The sequence below is a fragment of the Chanos chanos genome, chromosome 1 (genome assembly GCF_902362185.1).
Source record: "Chanos chanos chromosome 1, fChaCha1.1, whole genome shotgun sequence".
In the NCBI taxonomy this organism is placed as follows: Eukaryota; Metazoa; Chordata; class Actinopteri; order Gonorynchiformes; family Chanidae; genus Chanos; species Chanos chanos.
The window spans coordinates 35,943,834-35,961,220 of record NC_044495.1 but is presented as its reverse complement, the minus strand read 5'-3'; the positions used below and the strand labels follow the sequence as shown (position 1 = coordinate 35,961,220).

Here is a 17,387-nt window from a genome sequence, read left to right as displayed (position 1 = left end):
GCCCCCCCCCTCCCTTACCGCCACTCCCCAGACTCCCTCTGTCGTGTCAGTGGCCTTACCCACGGAGCTGCAGACTCCGGTCACTCAGTTCTGTCTTGAGCAGCGTGCACATGGAGGTGCCAACCGTCATGTCTGGGCAATGGATTTCCTTCAGTTGCTGCCCGTGCTGCCTGGTGCTCACACACATGTGGCCCAGTTCTCCATCAACCTGGGCTGCGGCTCGTACCAGCCTGCCAACAGGTGAAAAATACTGAAAAATTATAAAAACAGAAGCTCGCTGGGATGTAGTGAGATACTTGGTATTAGCAATGTGGAAAGTGTTAGTAATTAATAAACAATTGAAGTGCTTAATCTTGGGACCAGAAAGTTAATGTATATGTTTATTAACATACATATGAAGTTGATTGTCCACAACTTATATATTCAGATATTTTCAGTGGGCATAAATCCTACAGGTGTTATACTGATAAACTGATCTCAATCCAGTATACAAGAGAAAAGGACTTATCAACATACATGAAAAACTGAAATGACGATATCTATAGCCTAAAAAAACATTTTCCATTGATTTCACTGAGTGTCTGCTTTTGTTTGCATGGCAGCGTAAACCTGGAGTTCTCCACCAACAACGGCCGCTCATGGTCCCTCCTCCATACAGAGTGTCTGCCTGATCTGTGTGCCGGGCCACACCTCCCTCATAGCACTGTGTACTCCTCAGAGAACTACAGCGGGTCAGTCTGCGTGTTGCTTTATCTAACAACCAGACACATATGAATCCCTATCACTATTTCATGTCCGAAAGTGAAAAATGTAACTGGTGGGTTTGTTTTTTTGTGACAGTTGGACGAGGATCTCCATCCCCCTACCTAACGCTGCCCTGACAGAGAGCACTCAGTTCCGTTGGAGACAGACAGGCACTGGAGCCACCAACATGTGGGCCATTGACAATGGTGAGTCCCTTTGGTCACATAAACGCACAGTGACGTTACATTTCAGACATATGCACAAGCACACATGTCCAACTGTACACACACACACAGCTTGTAACATAGTACTTAAAGAAGTTATGTAAATCAGAGGAATTTCAGTGTGTTAGAACGAGGATCAGCTCAAAAAATTATAGGAAGGGTCACCAGCTATCACTCCCCTTCAGGTTTCTCTAGTAGTTTTCACTCTGATTGTTGCTGGAACTCATCTAAAACCTCACTTTCTCTCCCTCCCACCCCCCATCCTCTCTCTCTCTCTCTCTCTCTCTTTCTCTTTCTTAGTGTACATTGGGCCGTCGTGTCTGCGTTTCTGCTCGGGTAGAGGGCACTGCTCCCGCACAGGCTGCAAGTACGAACAGCTTTTAAAAAGTGACAGTGCTGTCTCAGATCTCTCCTGCTCACTTACACTCTGGAGCTCTTATCCTCTGCTTTCTATCAGCTCCTCCAATGTTATTCAAAGCTCCCTGTTCATTATTATTGTTTCCATGCCATCTCTCATTCTCCTTTTCTCTCCCATCCTTTCCAGTGCTCGCCCTTTCCAGCTCAAGCCTTTTCCTCCACCACCGTATTTGTAATTGTAAATCGCTGTATCTGTTTTAGTACAATCGGGGTGCTTGTTAAGAGCTGAACTGAATGGAACTGAATTGAAATAGTTGAACAACTTGAATCTCTTTTTCTCTCTCTCTCTCTCTCTCTCTCTCTCTCTCTCTGTCTTTCAGGTGTGACCCAGGTTTCAGTGGTCCAGCATGTGAGCTGGCCTCTCAGACGTTTCCGGCGTTCCTGTCAGAGGGCTTCTCCAGCCCACGCCTCTCATCTTATCACAGTTTCTCGTCGCTGCGTGGGGCGGAGGTCAGCTTCGGCTGTGGGGTCTTAGCAAGCGGGAAAGCTCTGGTCTTCAACAGAGACAGTAGGAGACATCTCATAACTGCCCCTCTGGACAGCTCTCAAGCAAGGTACACAAACACACTGAAACACACACACACACACACTGATCTCACCAAAGACTGTGTCTGAGATGTCTTCACTCATCTCCAGTTCTACATTTTGCTCAAATATACAAAAATGTATAAATGCAGATGACAAGAGCTTGGCACACTGTCCCATTGTTAGGTATTTTGGCAGGAATACTGATATTTTCTCACATAGTAATAGCTAATGGTGTATTATGCGTGCAGTGTATCGTGTATTACGCATGCAGTGTGAAGAGACATTAGTTTGATTTAGCTGTATGAGATTTGCCCCATATGTGACTTTTGTCAGCGTGATTTGCCGTATCTAAAAGGTAAATCATGAATTTTGCTCATATTTGTATAACTTTTATATCATTGAGTATATGTACTGTGAACAATGGGGAGTAATTTCCTGAAACCTGTATGCATGACACGATAAGAATCTTGATGCTTGTCTCTGTTTCTCTAAAACCTTCTGCAGTCTCATGATCCTGCTGTCATTTATGGGGAAACACTATTCCTGGGAAACTGAGCCCAGTTCAGCTGTTCTCTCTTAATGTTTTTGCTTGAGTTGACGTGCAACATACAACATGAATTTGCTCACAGAGTTCATACAGTGAGCAGAGTAAACTGTAGAAGTTTTTGCAGTCTTGTGGGTCTATGTATCAATTCCCAGGTACCTTTGCTGTCTCTATGCTCAGATGGGTTTTGTCGTCCCGACTGATTCCTGTGGTTTTCACAAACAAACTAAACTCTGAATCCCTTTGTCATCCACTCTGCTCTCTCTCTCTCTCCCTCTCTCTCTCTCTCTCTCTCTCTCCACCTGTCCTGAGATGGAGATGGATTACGACCACAGGGAGGAACTGCTGATGAGAGGAGAGATGTAGGAGGAATGAAAGAGTGAGAGAGAGAGAGAGAGAGAGAGAGAGAAAGCAAGGAAGAGAGTGTGGAGATGAGATGGCATCTGGGTTAGATTGATGAGGCTTGTTGCTGCTCCATGGCAGGCTGTCTGACGGCCATATTTAAAGCCAGTTTCCTCTTTGATTGAGTGAACACCTGCTGAAGATAGGAAACTGTGGCGTTGATTAAAGCATTGAGCCAAGGACAGACGGTACCAAGAGCTGAGTGCTGGCTCAGGGCGGAGGAGGGGGCGGACTCTGGCTCTCAGGGACCTTCTCATCTTCGCTTATCGCTAAATGTGTCAGATAAACGAGTGATGTAGTATCAGACGTAAAACATTTGAATCCCAGCCCCCTCCTGGCCCCCACTCGCTTGCTCAACTTCCTGTGTTTCTTCTCTGCTCTTCTTTATCTGGCTTCTAGAACTGATCCAGAACTTTCCTTAATGCATCTCACTTTCCTTCTTAATCTACCTCTTCTCTTTACTTTTCCTCTCTCTCTCTCTCGCTCTCTCTCTCTCTCTGTGTGTGTGTGTGTGTGTGTGTGTGTGTGTGTCTTTGACCTTTTCCCTTTCTGCTTATTTTATCTTACTTGTATTTCTCCTCCCCAGGCTCCATCAATCTCTTCTTCCTCTATTGACACAGAGAGAGAGATAATCCAAACAATTTTGTCTCTCTTCCTCTCTCTCCGTTGAGTTTCATCAGCCTCTTGGCTTCACTAATAAGACACATGTTTTGTTTGGGATGATAATGATAGCTGAATCAACGTCTATTTGTAGATATCTCCAGTTCACCCTGAGACTGGGAAGTCGCAGCACTCTGAGCTCCTGTCCAGCTCCAGATCAGCCAGGAGAAGGTGTTCTGCTGCACTACTCCTCAGACAATGGTATCACCTGGACCCTGCTTCAGCACTATGCTTACCAAGGTTTCCATGAGCCCAGGTGTGTGTGTGTGAACTGTTAAGTCAGGAAGTATGCGTGTGTTTACCCTCTTTCTTGTCCACTCCTTCCCCCTGCTTTTAGCTGCTTTCTTCTAAAACAATACATTTATGAGGCCAGGGATATTGATAGTTAGAGTAAGAACTCATTGGTTAGAACTATACTGAGTTAATTTCAAGTACATATATTATTACACAATTCATCCAACCCCCACTCCTTCTTTTACCTGTTTCTCTATTTATCACTTTCTATCTGTCTCTTTCTCTATTTCTCTCTTTCTCTGTGCTCCTATTACCTCTTGTCAGGATTGTATCTGTTGAGCTGCCCCCTGGGGCACGTAAATTTGGGGTTCAGTTCCGCTGGTGGCAGCCTTATCACTCTGGGCGTGGACAAGACGTATGGGCCTTGGATGAGATCACCATGACATCTGTGCTCTTCAATACCATCAGCCTGGACTTCAGCAACGTGTTAGACGTTACACAGAGCCTGGGTTTCTACCTGGGCCATGTTCAGCCTTACTGCGAGCATGACTGGACACTCAGGTACAGTCAGCAACTCTCTCAACCAAACTTTTCTGCTGAATATTTCATACTAATCAGGAGGGAACTGAGCTTAGGCTGAAGCTGTTTAGAGAGGGGTATGCTTGGAGAGATGCAGACATTATGATTCAAGCAATAAGTCTAACAGTTAGGTATCAGCTGAGACGTAGAAAGGTTCTGAGAAGTCGATAGCACAAGTAAGCATTCTGGTTGCAAAATTCTCCAGTTTTCTTAAAGTTCCCTGAATACCGTTAAAAAGGAGGGTTGTGTCAGTGTGTTATAATGAAGGTTTTTCTTTCTCTCTCTCTCATAGCTTCTCTGGAGAGCCAAGCCCAGGCTCCAGTATCCGTTATGTGGAGACCCAGTCCATGCAGATCGGGGCCTCCTACACACTGCAGTTCTCCTTGGTGATGGGCTGTGGTCGAGAACCCTCCCCCCACATTGATACCCAGGTCCGCCTGGAGTTTTCTACTAATCACGGGCTGACCTGGCACCTGGTCAAAGAAGTAAGAGCTTTTGAGTTTTTCTCCGTTGGCCTATCCTTCTATGTTTACTTTGCTGTAAGTAGGCACTGTTACCTTTGCTGTCTGAAATCATTTTCATCAGTCTCTTCATCACTTTTGTTGTTTACATTCTTTTTTTAGTGTTTGAAATCAACATTGCATTTGTCCAAAAATGTTTGTAAATATATATTTGATGATATTTTTGCTGAACCAGTGGCATTTCTGTCCATTCATAACAGTGGATCACTTTTGAAAATGATGTTTATTAACAGCAAATACTTTGAGAATCGGTTCCAGGTCACCTCAAAGAACAGTGCCAAATCAAATAATTTATTCATGATCATAAATATTGATTGTACCATTAGAACACTGCTAACCCTGAGTAAATAATGAAAGTCTTTGGAACATGACACTTTGAGCAATTGCAGTGTCTGTAAACATACGGCGGTGAATTAATCAATCAAAAATTGATCATCAAGTCATTTCGGTATGGTTGTACATGATCCCATGAGGCAAATAGACATGCCTGCCAAATGGAAGGCTTCGGTCTGTCATTAAGTCTGTCATTACTCTGTGTCCCAGCTGTGTGTCAGTGAACTGAAATGATGTATTAGTCTATGCTGATTTCTAACGAGGTTTTATTTACTTACATATATGATGTAGAGACATGGCGAATAGCTACTTCATACTTTAAAACCAAAACTTACTCTTAACTGCCTAACACCACTCTTTACCATGATTGTGATATTAATTTATCTGTTCTCCTCAGTCATGTCTATACCAGTGTTTTGTATGGTAACCTCCTGTGTCGACTGTGGTGTACTGAGTTACTGTGGTGTACTGAGTTACTGTGGTGGTACTCTGAGTTACTGTGGTGGTACTCTGAGTTACTGTGGTGGTACTCTGAGTTACTGTGGTGATACTCTGAGTTACTGTGGTGATACTCTGAGTTACTGTGGTGCTACTCTGAGTTACTGTGGTGTACTGAGTTACTGTGGTGGTACTCTGAGTTACTGTGGTGTACTGAGTTACTGTGGTGCTACTCTGAGTTACTGTGGTGCTACTCTGAGTTACTGTGGTGTACTGAGTTACTGTGGTGGTACTCTGAGTTACTGTGGTGTACTGAGTTACTGTGGTGGTACTCTGAGTTACTGTGGTGATACTCTGAGTTACTGTGGTGGTACTCTGAGTTACTGTGGTGCTACTCTGAGTTACTGTGGTGCTACTCTGAGTTACTGTGGTGGTACTCTGAGTTACTGTGGTGTACTGAGTTACTGTGGTGGTACTCTTAGTTAATGTGGTGGTACACTGTGGTGTACTGAGTTACTGTGGTGGTACTGTGTAGTAATGACTCTGGTTGTCTACAGGCCTGTCTTCCAGGGATGCCCAGCTGCTCAGAGTTTACTGCTCCCAGTGTGTACCATCCCTCTGAGTTCACTGACTGGAGGAGGATAACGCTCTCACTTCCACAGAAGACATGGTTTGTTATTCTCACTCTCACACACACACACACACACACACACACACACAAATAGATATACACAAATGCACTGATTCACATGGATACACTTATACACAAATGGACTGGTCTTAAAAATAAAACAAAACAAAAAAATATTCTTAAAGAGAATCACACACATACACTTTCCATATACACACATATACCATATACACACATTCACATACAAAAACGTATACTCACAAATAAAATGAGAATATTGTCCTGTTGCAATATTTATGACATCATCACCAACAGTACACACACATGTCTACACATACACTCACACTCACATGAACTCCACCTGCCCCCACCTTCCCTCTCTGTGTCATTAAATAAACTATCCTAAACTAATTCTCTCCATGATGAAAGGCCATAAGGTTAGGGCTGTAAATCAAAACTTCAGATTCCTCCTCACATCCCTCTTTGATTACATGGGGTTGAGGTCACCCCCAAATGCCACCACGGGTCACTGAGAAAGGACACGGACCTCCCCTGACACCCCCATAAACACGATGGCACGTGCTGTGCCTCTGACATTTATCACTGTCACACATGCAAAGGCATGTACCAAGGCACACATGGATGAGGTTGATATTAAACTTCATCCAAAAAGCATTCATAACCCTGTACTCAGCCTCAGCCCAATATCATTCAAAATCAGTGGAGACACAGGTCATATTGATTCAACCTCTGTAAAAAGACAGAAGTCTGGTCTTCCTGTCACAACATCATATTTATTGTGTTTTTTGTGTTCCTCTGGAGTATTTCACACCAGTTGCAATGAAATGGACTGTAATGTGTATTAGAGTAAATGTTTGTTGTTACTGATTGGCACCAGACCCTTCAGTAGTATTTTGAGCCAATTTGTCTTGATGACTTTTCTTCAGCCATAGTATTTAATTCTTATGGATTTGATGGCTTTGTTTAGTTTTCAGGCCAATCAAATTCGACTCTCTGATTTAATTATCTTACCTGGTCTCAGGTCCAGTGCAACACGTTTCCGGTGGATCCAAAACTACTACAGTGAGCAGGACGAATGGGCTCTGGACGACATCTACATCGGCCAGCAGTGTCCTAACATGTGCCATGGCCACGGCTGGTGTGACCATGGGCACTGCAGGTCTGTCACTTACTGCCACACCTCATGTTCATCTGCCTGCCTATCTCCATTATGTACTATCCCTTTATCCCTTACATGAACTCTGAAACATGAGTCTTTGAGTTTGTCTCACTTATCTCTCTCTCTCTCGCTCTCTCGCTCTCTCTCTCTCTCTCTCTCTCTCTCTCTCTCTCTCGCTCTCTCTCTCTCCAGGTGTGATCCAGGCTATTCAGGCACAGACTGCCGGCCTTCCTCTCCTCTCTCCTCAAGCGTTCTCTCTGACTTTGAGTCTCAGGATGCCCTGAGGGCTACGTGGCAGGAGGTGATTGGTGGAGAGGTAGTGACCCCTGACCAGGGCTGTGGCGTTGTATCATCTGGATCCTCTTTATACTTCAGCAAGGTGCTACACAACATGGTGTCATGTAATTTATCACAAAACGTTTCACTGTGGATTTGTGTTTAGCTACTATTACATAGTTATAGAGTGTTGTTACGGTGTAATTAGCCATACAGAAGCATTAGAGAAGAGAAATAGAGTCATAAAGGTCTGCATACTCATATTAATGCACTGATTTCATGCGACAGGCTGGACTGAGGCAACTTGTGAGCTGGGACCTGGATACTGAGTGGGCGGAGTTTGTCCAGTTCTATCTACGTGTGGGCGGAGACTGGGCAGAGTGTAACCAAGCTGACAGCAGGGAGGAAGGAGTCCTTTTGCAATACAGCAACGATGGCGGGATAACCTGGGGCCTCATTGCTGAGATGTACTTCACTGACTTCACCAAACCCAGGTGAGTGGGAAGAGGGTCTGTGGAAAGTCTGATAGATCTTGTGACTGAAAGAGTCTTTGGGGAAAACAGTCAGATCACATGACAGAAAGTTTCCAGTAGATGTGAAAATTTTGGAAAGTTGTCCAGCTAAGCCTCCATTTAAGAGGGCCATTACCTTTCTTGTTATAGGTTTGTTCATTATGAGCTGCCCCTGGCCTCCAAGACACCCTGCACCCGATTCCGCTGGTGGCAACCCCTCCATTCTGGAGAGGGATATGATCAGTGGGCCATCGACGATGTCATCATCTTGTCTGAAAGGGAAAAGCACATCATCCCCATGGCTAGCCCCACCCTTCCACAGGTGAGTTTCACTCGCTGGCTGGTAATACAATGACCTCATCATAATGAATCAAAAAAGGTGACACTGGAAATATCTATCACCACTGATAAATGTCCTCAGCAGCTACAGCCATCCGCCATGTCGGATATTGTTCCAAAATTGCCGGTCGACCTTCAGCCTTAAACTGTCGTCAAGGTACAAGATGAGTGACGTGACTGGTGCAACCTGAAATCTAAAATCGCCCTGTCTTTGCTTTATTCTCTCAGAATTTCTATGAGAAGCCAGCGTTTGACTATCCTCTGAACCAGATGAGTGTGTGGCTGATGCTGGGAAACGAAGGCTTGGAGAAGGAGAGGAACGGCAGCTTCTGTGCCCCAACACCCTCGGCCATGGTGTTTGGTCGATCGGACGGGGACAGGGTTGCTGTGACGAGAGACTTGGCCCTCCGTCCTGGATATACTCTACAATTTAAGGTACATTTGGAATTACCTGGTGCTCCAGAAAAAAGAGAAAAATTTCCGTATGACATGGTGACTGAACATAATCTGTCTTTCAGTCTCTTGGGGTCTCTCTCTCTCTCAGCCTCAGTTAAAATGTCACTTTATGTGGTAATTATTTTCTTTAATGAAGGATTTTATGCTATGGGAAAGAACAAAACATTGTATTATTACTTAAACATTGTAAATTATGGTTTATTTCTACTTCATTTCTCTCTCCCTCTCTCTCTCTAGCTTAACATTGGCTGTGAGTCTCAGTTCAGTGCCTCAGCCCCCGTGCTGCTACAGTACTCCCATGATGCAGGGCGCACCTGGGCTCTGGTACGGGAGGGCTGTTACCCAGGCTCCCCAGGGGCAGGAGGCTGTGAGGGCAGTGGTCGTGAGCTGAGAGAGCCCACTGTGTACAACACCGGAGACTATGAGCGCTGGACCAGGGTTACCGTGGTGATCCCTCGGAATGTTGCTGCCAGGTATTACAGAATCATTCCACAATGGTTAATGACATCATTCATTTGTTAATCATATTAAACAGATTCGGTTATGTTGTCGCAGTACATTTTCATGTTTACATTCAGTATATCGCAGTACAAATTACTGTGTCTTTTTCTTGGCCCAAGACACCAACCAGATGAAGAGTCTCTTGTCTCACTGTGTCAGCTAAGACTTTTATTGAAGTTGCGCTGTGTCTTCCTCTCCTTCAGTAAAACACGGTTCCGCTGGTTCCAGGAGAGCAGTGTGTATCGGGATGCCCCAGCCTTTGCTCTGGATGGCGTGTACATCTCTGAGCCCTGTCCCAACCACTGCGGAGGCCATGGAGACTGCATCTCAGGAGTCTGCTTCTGTGACATGGGATACACAGGTGAGTCATGGACAGGTTCGCATACCACTGGTCCAACAGAGCAGAGAACTGGGAAAGTGTATGTAATGGATTGTTCTCATGTAAGATTCTGAGAAATGTCACATATGCCCTTTTTGTGAAAACAGGATTTATAATCTTAATGATGAATTCCCCCCCCCCCCTCTGTGTATATGTGTGTGTGTGTGTGTGTGTGTGTGTTGTGTGTGTTTGTGTGTGTTGTGTTTTTGTGCTGGTCCATCAGTGGAGCAGGACAGCTGTGTGCCATCTGTGCCCAGCCCTACGGAGCTGGCTGAGAGTTTTGAGGGCAAGCTGAGTCCACTGTGGCAGAGTTTGAGTGGGGGGCAGATTGGAGATGGCTGTGGCACCATTAGCGAGGGAAAGGCTCTCTATTTCAGCAGTTCAGGCAGAAGAGAGGCCAGAACCGTGCCTTTGGACACCACCAACACTCGGTCAGTGCATTACCGCCAATGCAAGGGGCTGTCATTACTCAGAATATTAGAAATCAAGTTATTTATGGTTATTATGTTATTTCTTTATATATCGCATTTAAATTCTGTTTGATGAAGCAAATTTATTCGCATCTTCAAAAGGGATCAGATCTCTTCTTGAAGCAAATTATGCCCTAACTCCTACAGTGCAGTTAATATATTTGCACCTAACAAGCATATTCAAACCAAACTGATTAGCTTTAATGTTGTAGCATTTACCCAAATATTCACCTACAGTGAACACAGTGACTCTGAAGCTCTTTAATCAACTGATCATAGACTTTTGACTCTTGGGAAAAAAGGTCATTTGAGTGCTTCTGCTACAGTTTCCTGTCTTAAATCCCTGAGATTCTACTCTCTGTCTATGCAGCCTTGTTCAGTTTTACATTCGAATTGGGGGGAAGAACATGGGCCCCACCTGTACCCGGCCACGAACCCGCAACGAAGGTCAGCTTTTATCACTGCTTCTCTTGCTATTCATCTCCCCAATGTCTGTTCCCTCAGGTCCTCTGCTGCCAGTAGGTGGTGACCCTTTGTCACTGCAGCTTTCTGGGCCTTACTGTCCCACAGTTTGATGATTTCTTATTCCTCTCTTTCTCAATTTTCTTCCCTTCTTTCTGTTTGATCACCATGAGGCTTTCTAACGTAGCCAGCACTTTTAGATGTCGGTTCCCTTGAAGCTGAAATGAAAAGACCTGCACCAGACATCAGTGCGTTGCGTTCTTGATCAGTTAGCCTGAAGCAGAACAAGCTACCTGTCTTATCAGGAACACCACAGTGTACAGACAACACAGAGCTCCAGATTATTTGAACTTCACGAGTCCTGCAGCAACAGAACCACGATAAAAAGACTAGCATCATCACTGGCATCAAACCGTTTGTTCATCCTTCCTTTCCTTTCCTCTCTTCTCCTGTCCTCTTCTCTCCTCTCCTCTGGTTTTACAGGCGTAATCGTTCAGTTTTCTACCAATAACGGTGTCCAGTGGCATTTCATGAGGGAGCTGGACTTTGGCTCCTTTTTGGAGCCTCAGGTGGTGACCATTGAGCTCCCTTCTCCGGCCAAGACCCCCTACACTGCCTTCCGATGGTGGCAGCCACAGCAAGGTGGGTCATCTGGACCACTGTCCCTGCAGGTCACGCAGAGCCAACCCTGTCACTTCTATAAGACTTTGTGTGTTGACAATCTGTATTAAGATCTTTTAATAGTTTCCATGACTATAAAATAAACACTGTTTCCAGTGTAACAGCAGAGTACTGTGGTTAAGCACCTCTTTGTAATGAACTTAATTTTAATGAAAAATAGAACAGCTACAGATAGCTCTGGAATGGTGATTGTACTGTTCTCTTCACCGGGCATAAATAAATTTCTTTCACATGTACCCATACAGGTCTCTCTATTCACACTACTCATCTCTCTATGTTTTGCTTTTTTTTGCAGGTAAACACACAGCGCAGTGGGCTCTGGACGATGTTCTGATTGGAATGAACGATAGCTCCAGGACTGGTTTCCATGACAAGTTTGACGGAACATCGCCTTTGAGACACAACTGGTACCGTGTACAAGGCGGGGAGGTCACTGTGGACTGCCTTTCTCTGGATACAGCCCTATCTTTCAACTCGGAGACCAATGACAGTGAGTCCAAGCTGAGACTTCTGTTATTCTTCTTATCACATATACCTACCTCCTCCCCCCTTTACTGTGTGGTACAATCCTTGCCCTTCTCCCCCTGTGACATGCACTCAAGTGGTCTGAGCCAGTCTAGGAGGGATGGGCCTTGATGAAACTGAAGTTTTATTATATTTCAATTAATGAGTTGGGTAAGAAATATACAGGCTGAATTTAATCGTATCTTGGCATGAATGGCTGCAGATTCTGAATAATTAATGCCCTCAAATTTAATTTAAATGGTTAGCTGTTATTCATTTTTGCTATCAAGCTGTGCGGAACCTTATTTTGTGCAAATATTGAGGGTCATCAATTTCTCTGGACCGGTGAGAGCTGTTTGGAAGACTTCCATAAATACCCATTTCTAGAGAATATGTAAACAGCTATTGTGATGTTGAGTGAAATGAGCATAAATCAAATGGAGCTCCATTTTATCCATTAAATTACACACAAATTACCAATAAATCACCCCTAATTCCAATATAAAATGTTTCTACAGAGACTCAGCTGCACTTTTCTTTTCTCAATTTGTTTTCTGTCTGCATACAGAGGACTACAACATGATGAAATTATGCTCCTTTAGTGGTTATTTACACTAGCTCTCACACGTTTTTTGTGCAGTTGTAATGCATTTTTTCCTCTCCCACGCTGCTTGGAGCATTTGTCTCTAAGATGGTCTACCACATGATTGGGGTGGTAATATGCATAGGCCACTGTTGGATTCCTGAGGTCATAGTAATATGCGTCGCGAAATAATACTTGGTTAATGTGTCTGAGAATAATTGAAAAGAAATGTCCCAAAGCATTCAGCCCTCTTTTCTTGTTGTTGTTGTTGTTTGTATACTCAGAGAGGCCACGTTACGCAGAGAGCTGGGATTTTGAGGTGTCAGGCTCATCTTTCCTGCAGTTTGACCTGAGCATGGGCTGCAGTAAGGCCGTGACCCCAGCCCACGGAGTCCGCCTTGAGTTTTCCACCGACTGTGGCCGACACTGGACCCTCCTCACGCCCGAGTGCGTACCCCCTGCCATCGGCTGTGCCGGGTACACCCAGAGCTCAGTGTACAGTACTCCGCAGTACTCTCGCTGGAGAAGGGTCACCGTCTACCTGCCCAGTGCTGCCAAGTAGGTCATAACGAAGCATTGCATTTGCTATACCTACATAGTCTTTGAGTTCTTCTCAGTAAGCCTCACTGCATTGGGTAACATTGTACTTCTTCTCCGTTCTTCTTTAGCTCTCCCAGGACCCGGTTCCGTTGGATCCAACCTCACTTTATTCCTGGCGCCGATGGCTGGGCTCTAGACAATGTGCTTCTGTCTCCGGGCTGCCCCTGGATGTGTTCTGGTCACGGCCTCTGTGACAACGGCCGCTGTGTGTGAGTGCTTCTCCTCACAGTCTGTTAGTGCTAGCACACACAAGCCTTGCCTTTCTCTTTCTCTCTCTCTCCTTTACATTCTTTTTTTAAAAGTCTTTTTTAAAAAGCTCAGAGCGGTGATTAATTAATGACGTCTCTGTGTCTCTCCTTGTCTCTAAGCTGTGACAGGGGTTACGGTGGTGCCCACTGTGTGCCCCTGGCCCCTCTGCCTTCAGTACTTCGAGATGATTTCAACGAAAACCTGCGACTGGAGACTTGGCCCGAGGTCTACGGGGCTGAGAGGGGCACGTTGAGTGGAGAGCCCCTTAAATCTGGCACTGCCCTCATATTCAAAGGGGTGAGACACTCAGACAGTGTGTTCTGTGTTCTCTGGCAAAGATAGCAAAGAGAATGGCCATGAGTTGATGCATGTAGTCTAGCACGAAAATGTGGTAATCCTAGTGTACCGCCTCATATTGTTATAAGAGGACTGGCTCATCTGCAAATAATAACTGGAAACATGGTGTGTTTGGCAACAAATGTTTTGTGTCTTTTTAATTTGATTCTAAATCGATAGCACAATATATCTTGCAGACTTCATAGCTTTGGAATCTTGGCAAAACACTAATGTTTTTTTGGTCACAAAACAAGCTGCACCTTGTTTACAATGATCTTTTTGGTTTTCCAACATTTTCATTTAATAGTCTGCATTACCACATCATTTACTTTTCCATGTCATCTGGTCCTCATTGATTTTAAATTGTTACATTCTTCTGAGTCTTTCTGCCTTTCTCTTTTTATCTCTGCTTTCAGTCTAGTGGATCCAGCTTTAGTTTATCCTGTTTGTATATTCTTTCGTAAATCTCTGCTTTGTCATCATAGGAGGGTCTTCGCATGCTGGTGTCTCGGGATCTTGATTGCACCAGTACCATGTATATTCAGTTCTCATTCAAATTCATCACCAAAGGTGAGCATATTGAATATGAGAGCATTGCTATGAAAGTGCATCTGTCTTTAAGTTGCTTGTTAACATGCAGTACAACTAAGTGATGTCTTATGTGACCTCTGCGTCTGTGTGTGTGTGTGTGTGTGTGTGTGTGTGTTACATGTAAAGGTGTGCCTGAGAGATCTCACTCAGTGTTGCTGCAGTATTCAGTGAATGGGGGGATCAGCTGGCTGCTTTTGGACGAGTTTTACTTCCCTACCTCCACTGATACACTGTTCCTGCACCTGCCGCTTCCTCCCAGTGCCCAGACAAATGCCACGCGATTTAGACTGTGGCAGCCGTACAACAATGGTGAGCATGCACACACACACACACACACCCACACACACATACACACACTCAAATGCAAACAATAAACATAAGCCTCCTTTTGTGCGAAGGATGAACACGAATGACACTGATCAGATTTAGAAATAACACTTTCCATCAAGTCACTGAACAAGTATTAAACAAAATAGAATCTATTGCTGTGTTCTGTCTCACCTACAATTTTAATGTACAGTATTCTCAAAAGTTCCACTGACATAAGGTACTTCGGAATACTTCTGCTGATTCACACACATACAGACCATGCTGATCATGTGGGAGTATATAATGAATGTGTTGCTGAATAAACTCTTTATCTTATTACACAAAAATCCGCAACAGTAAGACAACACACACGTATACACATACCAATAATTTTATTAATATCTTGCAATAACAATGTACAGATAACAAATACATTTTTGATCGGGCTACACCTGTAGCCATATCTATCTCCCAGTACCTTGATCACTTCCACTTGAACATGAGATGTGAGATTTTTTTGCACACATGAAAAACTGGCAGAACACTCTCACAAAACAAACTGCAAACCGTAGAATGGTGAATTTTAGAAGGAAAGGGAAGATTTTTCTTAATTTGTAACTGACCGGCTAATAGTGGTTTTCAAGTTTTTTTCCATCACTGTTCTAATCACTCAGTTATTACTCAGCTACCTTGTGTAGGCTTGCTTTGTTCTAGACAGCAAATCACATCAGATGTGTTTAGCATGCACAATTCAAACAAATCATGTCCGATGACGGCGGCACGGTGGCGCAGTGGGTAGTGCTGTTGCCTCACAGCAAGAAGGTTTCAGGTTTGGTTCCCGGCCGGGTCCTTTCTGTGTGGAGTTTGCATGTTGTCTGCGTGGGTTTCCTCCCATAGTCCAAAGACATGCAGGTTAGGTGAATTGGAGACACTAAAATTGCCCTTAGGTATGTGAGTGTGTTTGTCTGTGTGTCTGCCCTGCAATGGACTGGCGACCTGTCCAGCGTGTTTCCCCCGCCTTTTGCCCTATGTCCGCTGGGATAGGCTCCAGCGCCCCCGCGACCCTAATCAGGACAAGCGGTTTAGATAATGAATGAATGAATGAATGAATGTCCGATGACAACACACACCAGCGTTACACTTTATACTGCTCTAACATCTGTTTTCATTCTCTCTCTTAACCTCTTTTATTTATTTTATTTTATTTATTTGTTTGTTTTTTTGCCTACTCTTAGGGAAAAAAGAGGAAGTGTGGGTGATCGATGACCTCATCATTGATGGCAGTTCACTGAATAATCCTCCCGTCCTATCAGAGAGCTTTGAGGGTGGACCTCAGGAATACAACTGGCTTTTCTACCCAGGAGGCAACACTGGCTTATACTGCCCCTACCAGAAGGGTGGCCTGTGAGTATGGATCTATTGATATTCTGATTTTATTGTATGTTGTACTCTATACTGTGACAATTCACTTAAAGATATTGTTCCTCAGCGTTTCCTGCTTTTCACTATCAGGTTCGTGCAGCAAATAACTTAAGAGACAATGGCTTGATTCATTGCAATAGCTGTGATAACTGAATTTTAAGATGCAAACCTTGACTGTCTCATTTCTGGAAGCAGAGTGTCACACCATGATCCTCACATTGTCTCTCTACTGGCCAATTTGAGCCAGGTTTTCTGTTTAGTCGCTTCCTTGTTTTTGTTGTTTCTTTCATTTAATTTTTCTATCATTGTGCACACCTGGTTTGGGGTGTGTTCAGCTGTTTTCCAGTTAATCGACCCTGGCGTGCTCTTTGTATACATATCATTGATTTTCCTTAGTTTCGTTGTGAAGTCTTTGTATTGTCTTGTGTGATGTTACCTGAAGTATCTTAATAAGTCTCTGTGCCATTTTGAATCTTGCCTTGTTTTTTGTTTTCCTGCGCCTTCATTTCCTTGCCTGCCCTTTGTTAAATAAAAACTGGAAAGTTGCAAATGCATCCAGTTTCTCCTCCAATTTGTGACAACCACAATTTTCCCACAACCAAAAAAAGGGCCAGAGATTTGGACATCCACAATATGGCCACAGTTATTCCGTTTGTTTCCAGCTAAGTGTCTTAATTGTTAAAATCTTGAAATTCAACAGTCCCGGCCAAAATCCTATCTGTGTGGATGTTTTAAAGTGAGAAAACAGTGGTGAAAGAATGAAATGTCAAACCTTTCCGTAAGATACCTGTAATGCATAATAACTCTTCATGAGACCAGTAATAACTTTGCATGTATAATGTTATCAGAGGCACATAGTATTCCCTGTCCTTCTACAAATCAATATTTTCATTAATGTACTAATAGTGACACAAGATTCATTATGATAATAAGTCATTATTAGAAATCAAAAAAGACCTAAAAAAAGTATATTTCTTGTACTGATAAATTCATGATTCATTTTGCATACAGATCTGTGTATCATTTAGATTCTATACTTTTGTATTGGCTAGGAGTTTGTGGAAAAGTAATGTGTTAGTGTATTGCCTCAGGTGATATTATGACTATAACTGTGTGTTTTGTCTGTCTGTAGGGAGGATGACTCAGCAATGGTGTTTGTGTCCAGTGAACTTGGAGAGCACTCTATCACTACAAGAGACATTGACGTCAGTGAGAACACCATTATCCAATTTGAGGTACAGAGACAGGGTACAAAAAGCAAAAGGAAAAATAAGCTGAAATA

General features: G+C 43.8%; 1 protein-coding gene across 2 annotated transcripts in view; it reads left to right on the top strand.

Annotated features, from left to right (window-relative positions):
* reln (reelin) overlaps positions 1-17,387 on the top strand; it is a 105,200-nt gene that overhangs the window by 70,919 nt on the left and 16,894 nt on the right. For both annotated transcript variants that reach the window (XM_030773833.1, XM_030773842.1), the window contains exons 14-40: positions 32-240; positions 603-731; positions 841-950; positions 1,269-1,335; positions 1,706-1,939; positions 3,614-3,775; positions 4,078-4,314; positions 4,625-4,817; positions 6,182-6,294; positions 7,298-7,435; positions 7,628-7,814; positions 8,000-8,205; positions 8,374-8,545; positions 8,791-8,997; positions 9,256-9,491; positions 9,723-9,880; positions 10,122-10,329; positions 10,739-10,815; positions 11,314-11,472; positions 11,807-12,005; positions 12,887-13,156; positions 13,267-13,407; positions 13,567-13,744; positions 14,269-14,353; positions 14,501-14,683; positions 15,919-16,087; positions 17,238-17,340. In XM_030773833.1, the coding sequence (XP_030629693.1) occupies positions 32-240; positions 603-731; positions 841-950; positions 1,269-1,335; positions 1,706-1,939; positions 3,614-3,775; positions 4,078-4,314; positions 4,625-4,817; positions 6,182-6,294; positions 7,298-7,435; positions 7,628-7,814; positions 8,000-8,205; positions 8,374-8,545; positions 8,791-8,997; positions 9,256-9,491; positions 9,723-9,880; positions 10,122-10,329; positions 10,739-10,815; positions 11,314-11,472; positions 11,807-12,005; positions 12,887-13,156; positions 13,267-13,407; positions 13,567-13,744; positions 14,269-14,353; positions 14,501-14,683; positions 15,919-16,087; positions 17,238-17,340 (4,530 nt within the window). The remainder of the gene's footprint in view (positions 1-31; positions 241-602; positions 732-840; positions 951-1,268; positions 1,336-1,705; positions 1,940-3,613; positions 3,776-4,077; positions 4,315-4,624; positions 4,818-6,181; positions 6,295-7,297; positions 7,436-7,627; positions 7,815-7,999; positions 8,206-8,373; positions 8,546-8,790; positions 8,998-9,255; positions 9,492-9,722; positions 9,881-10,121; positions 10,330-10,738; positions 10,816-11,313; positions 11,473-11,806; positions 12,006-12,886; positions 13,157-13,266; positions 13,408-13,566; positions 13,745-14,268; positions 14,354-14,500; positions 14,684-15,918; positions 16,088-17,237; positions 17,341-17,387) is intronic.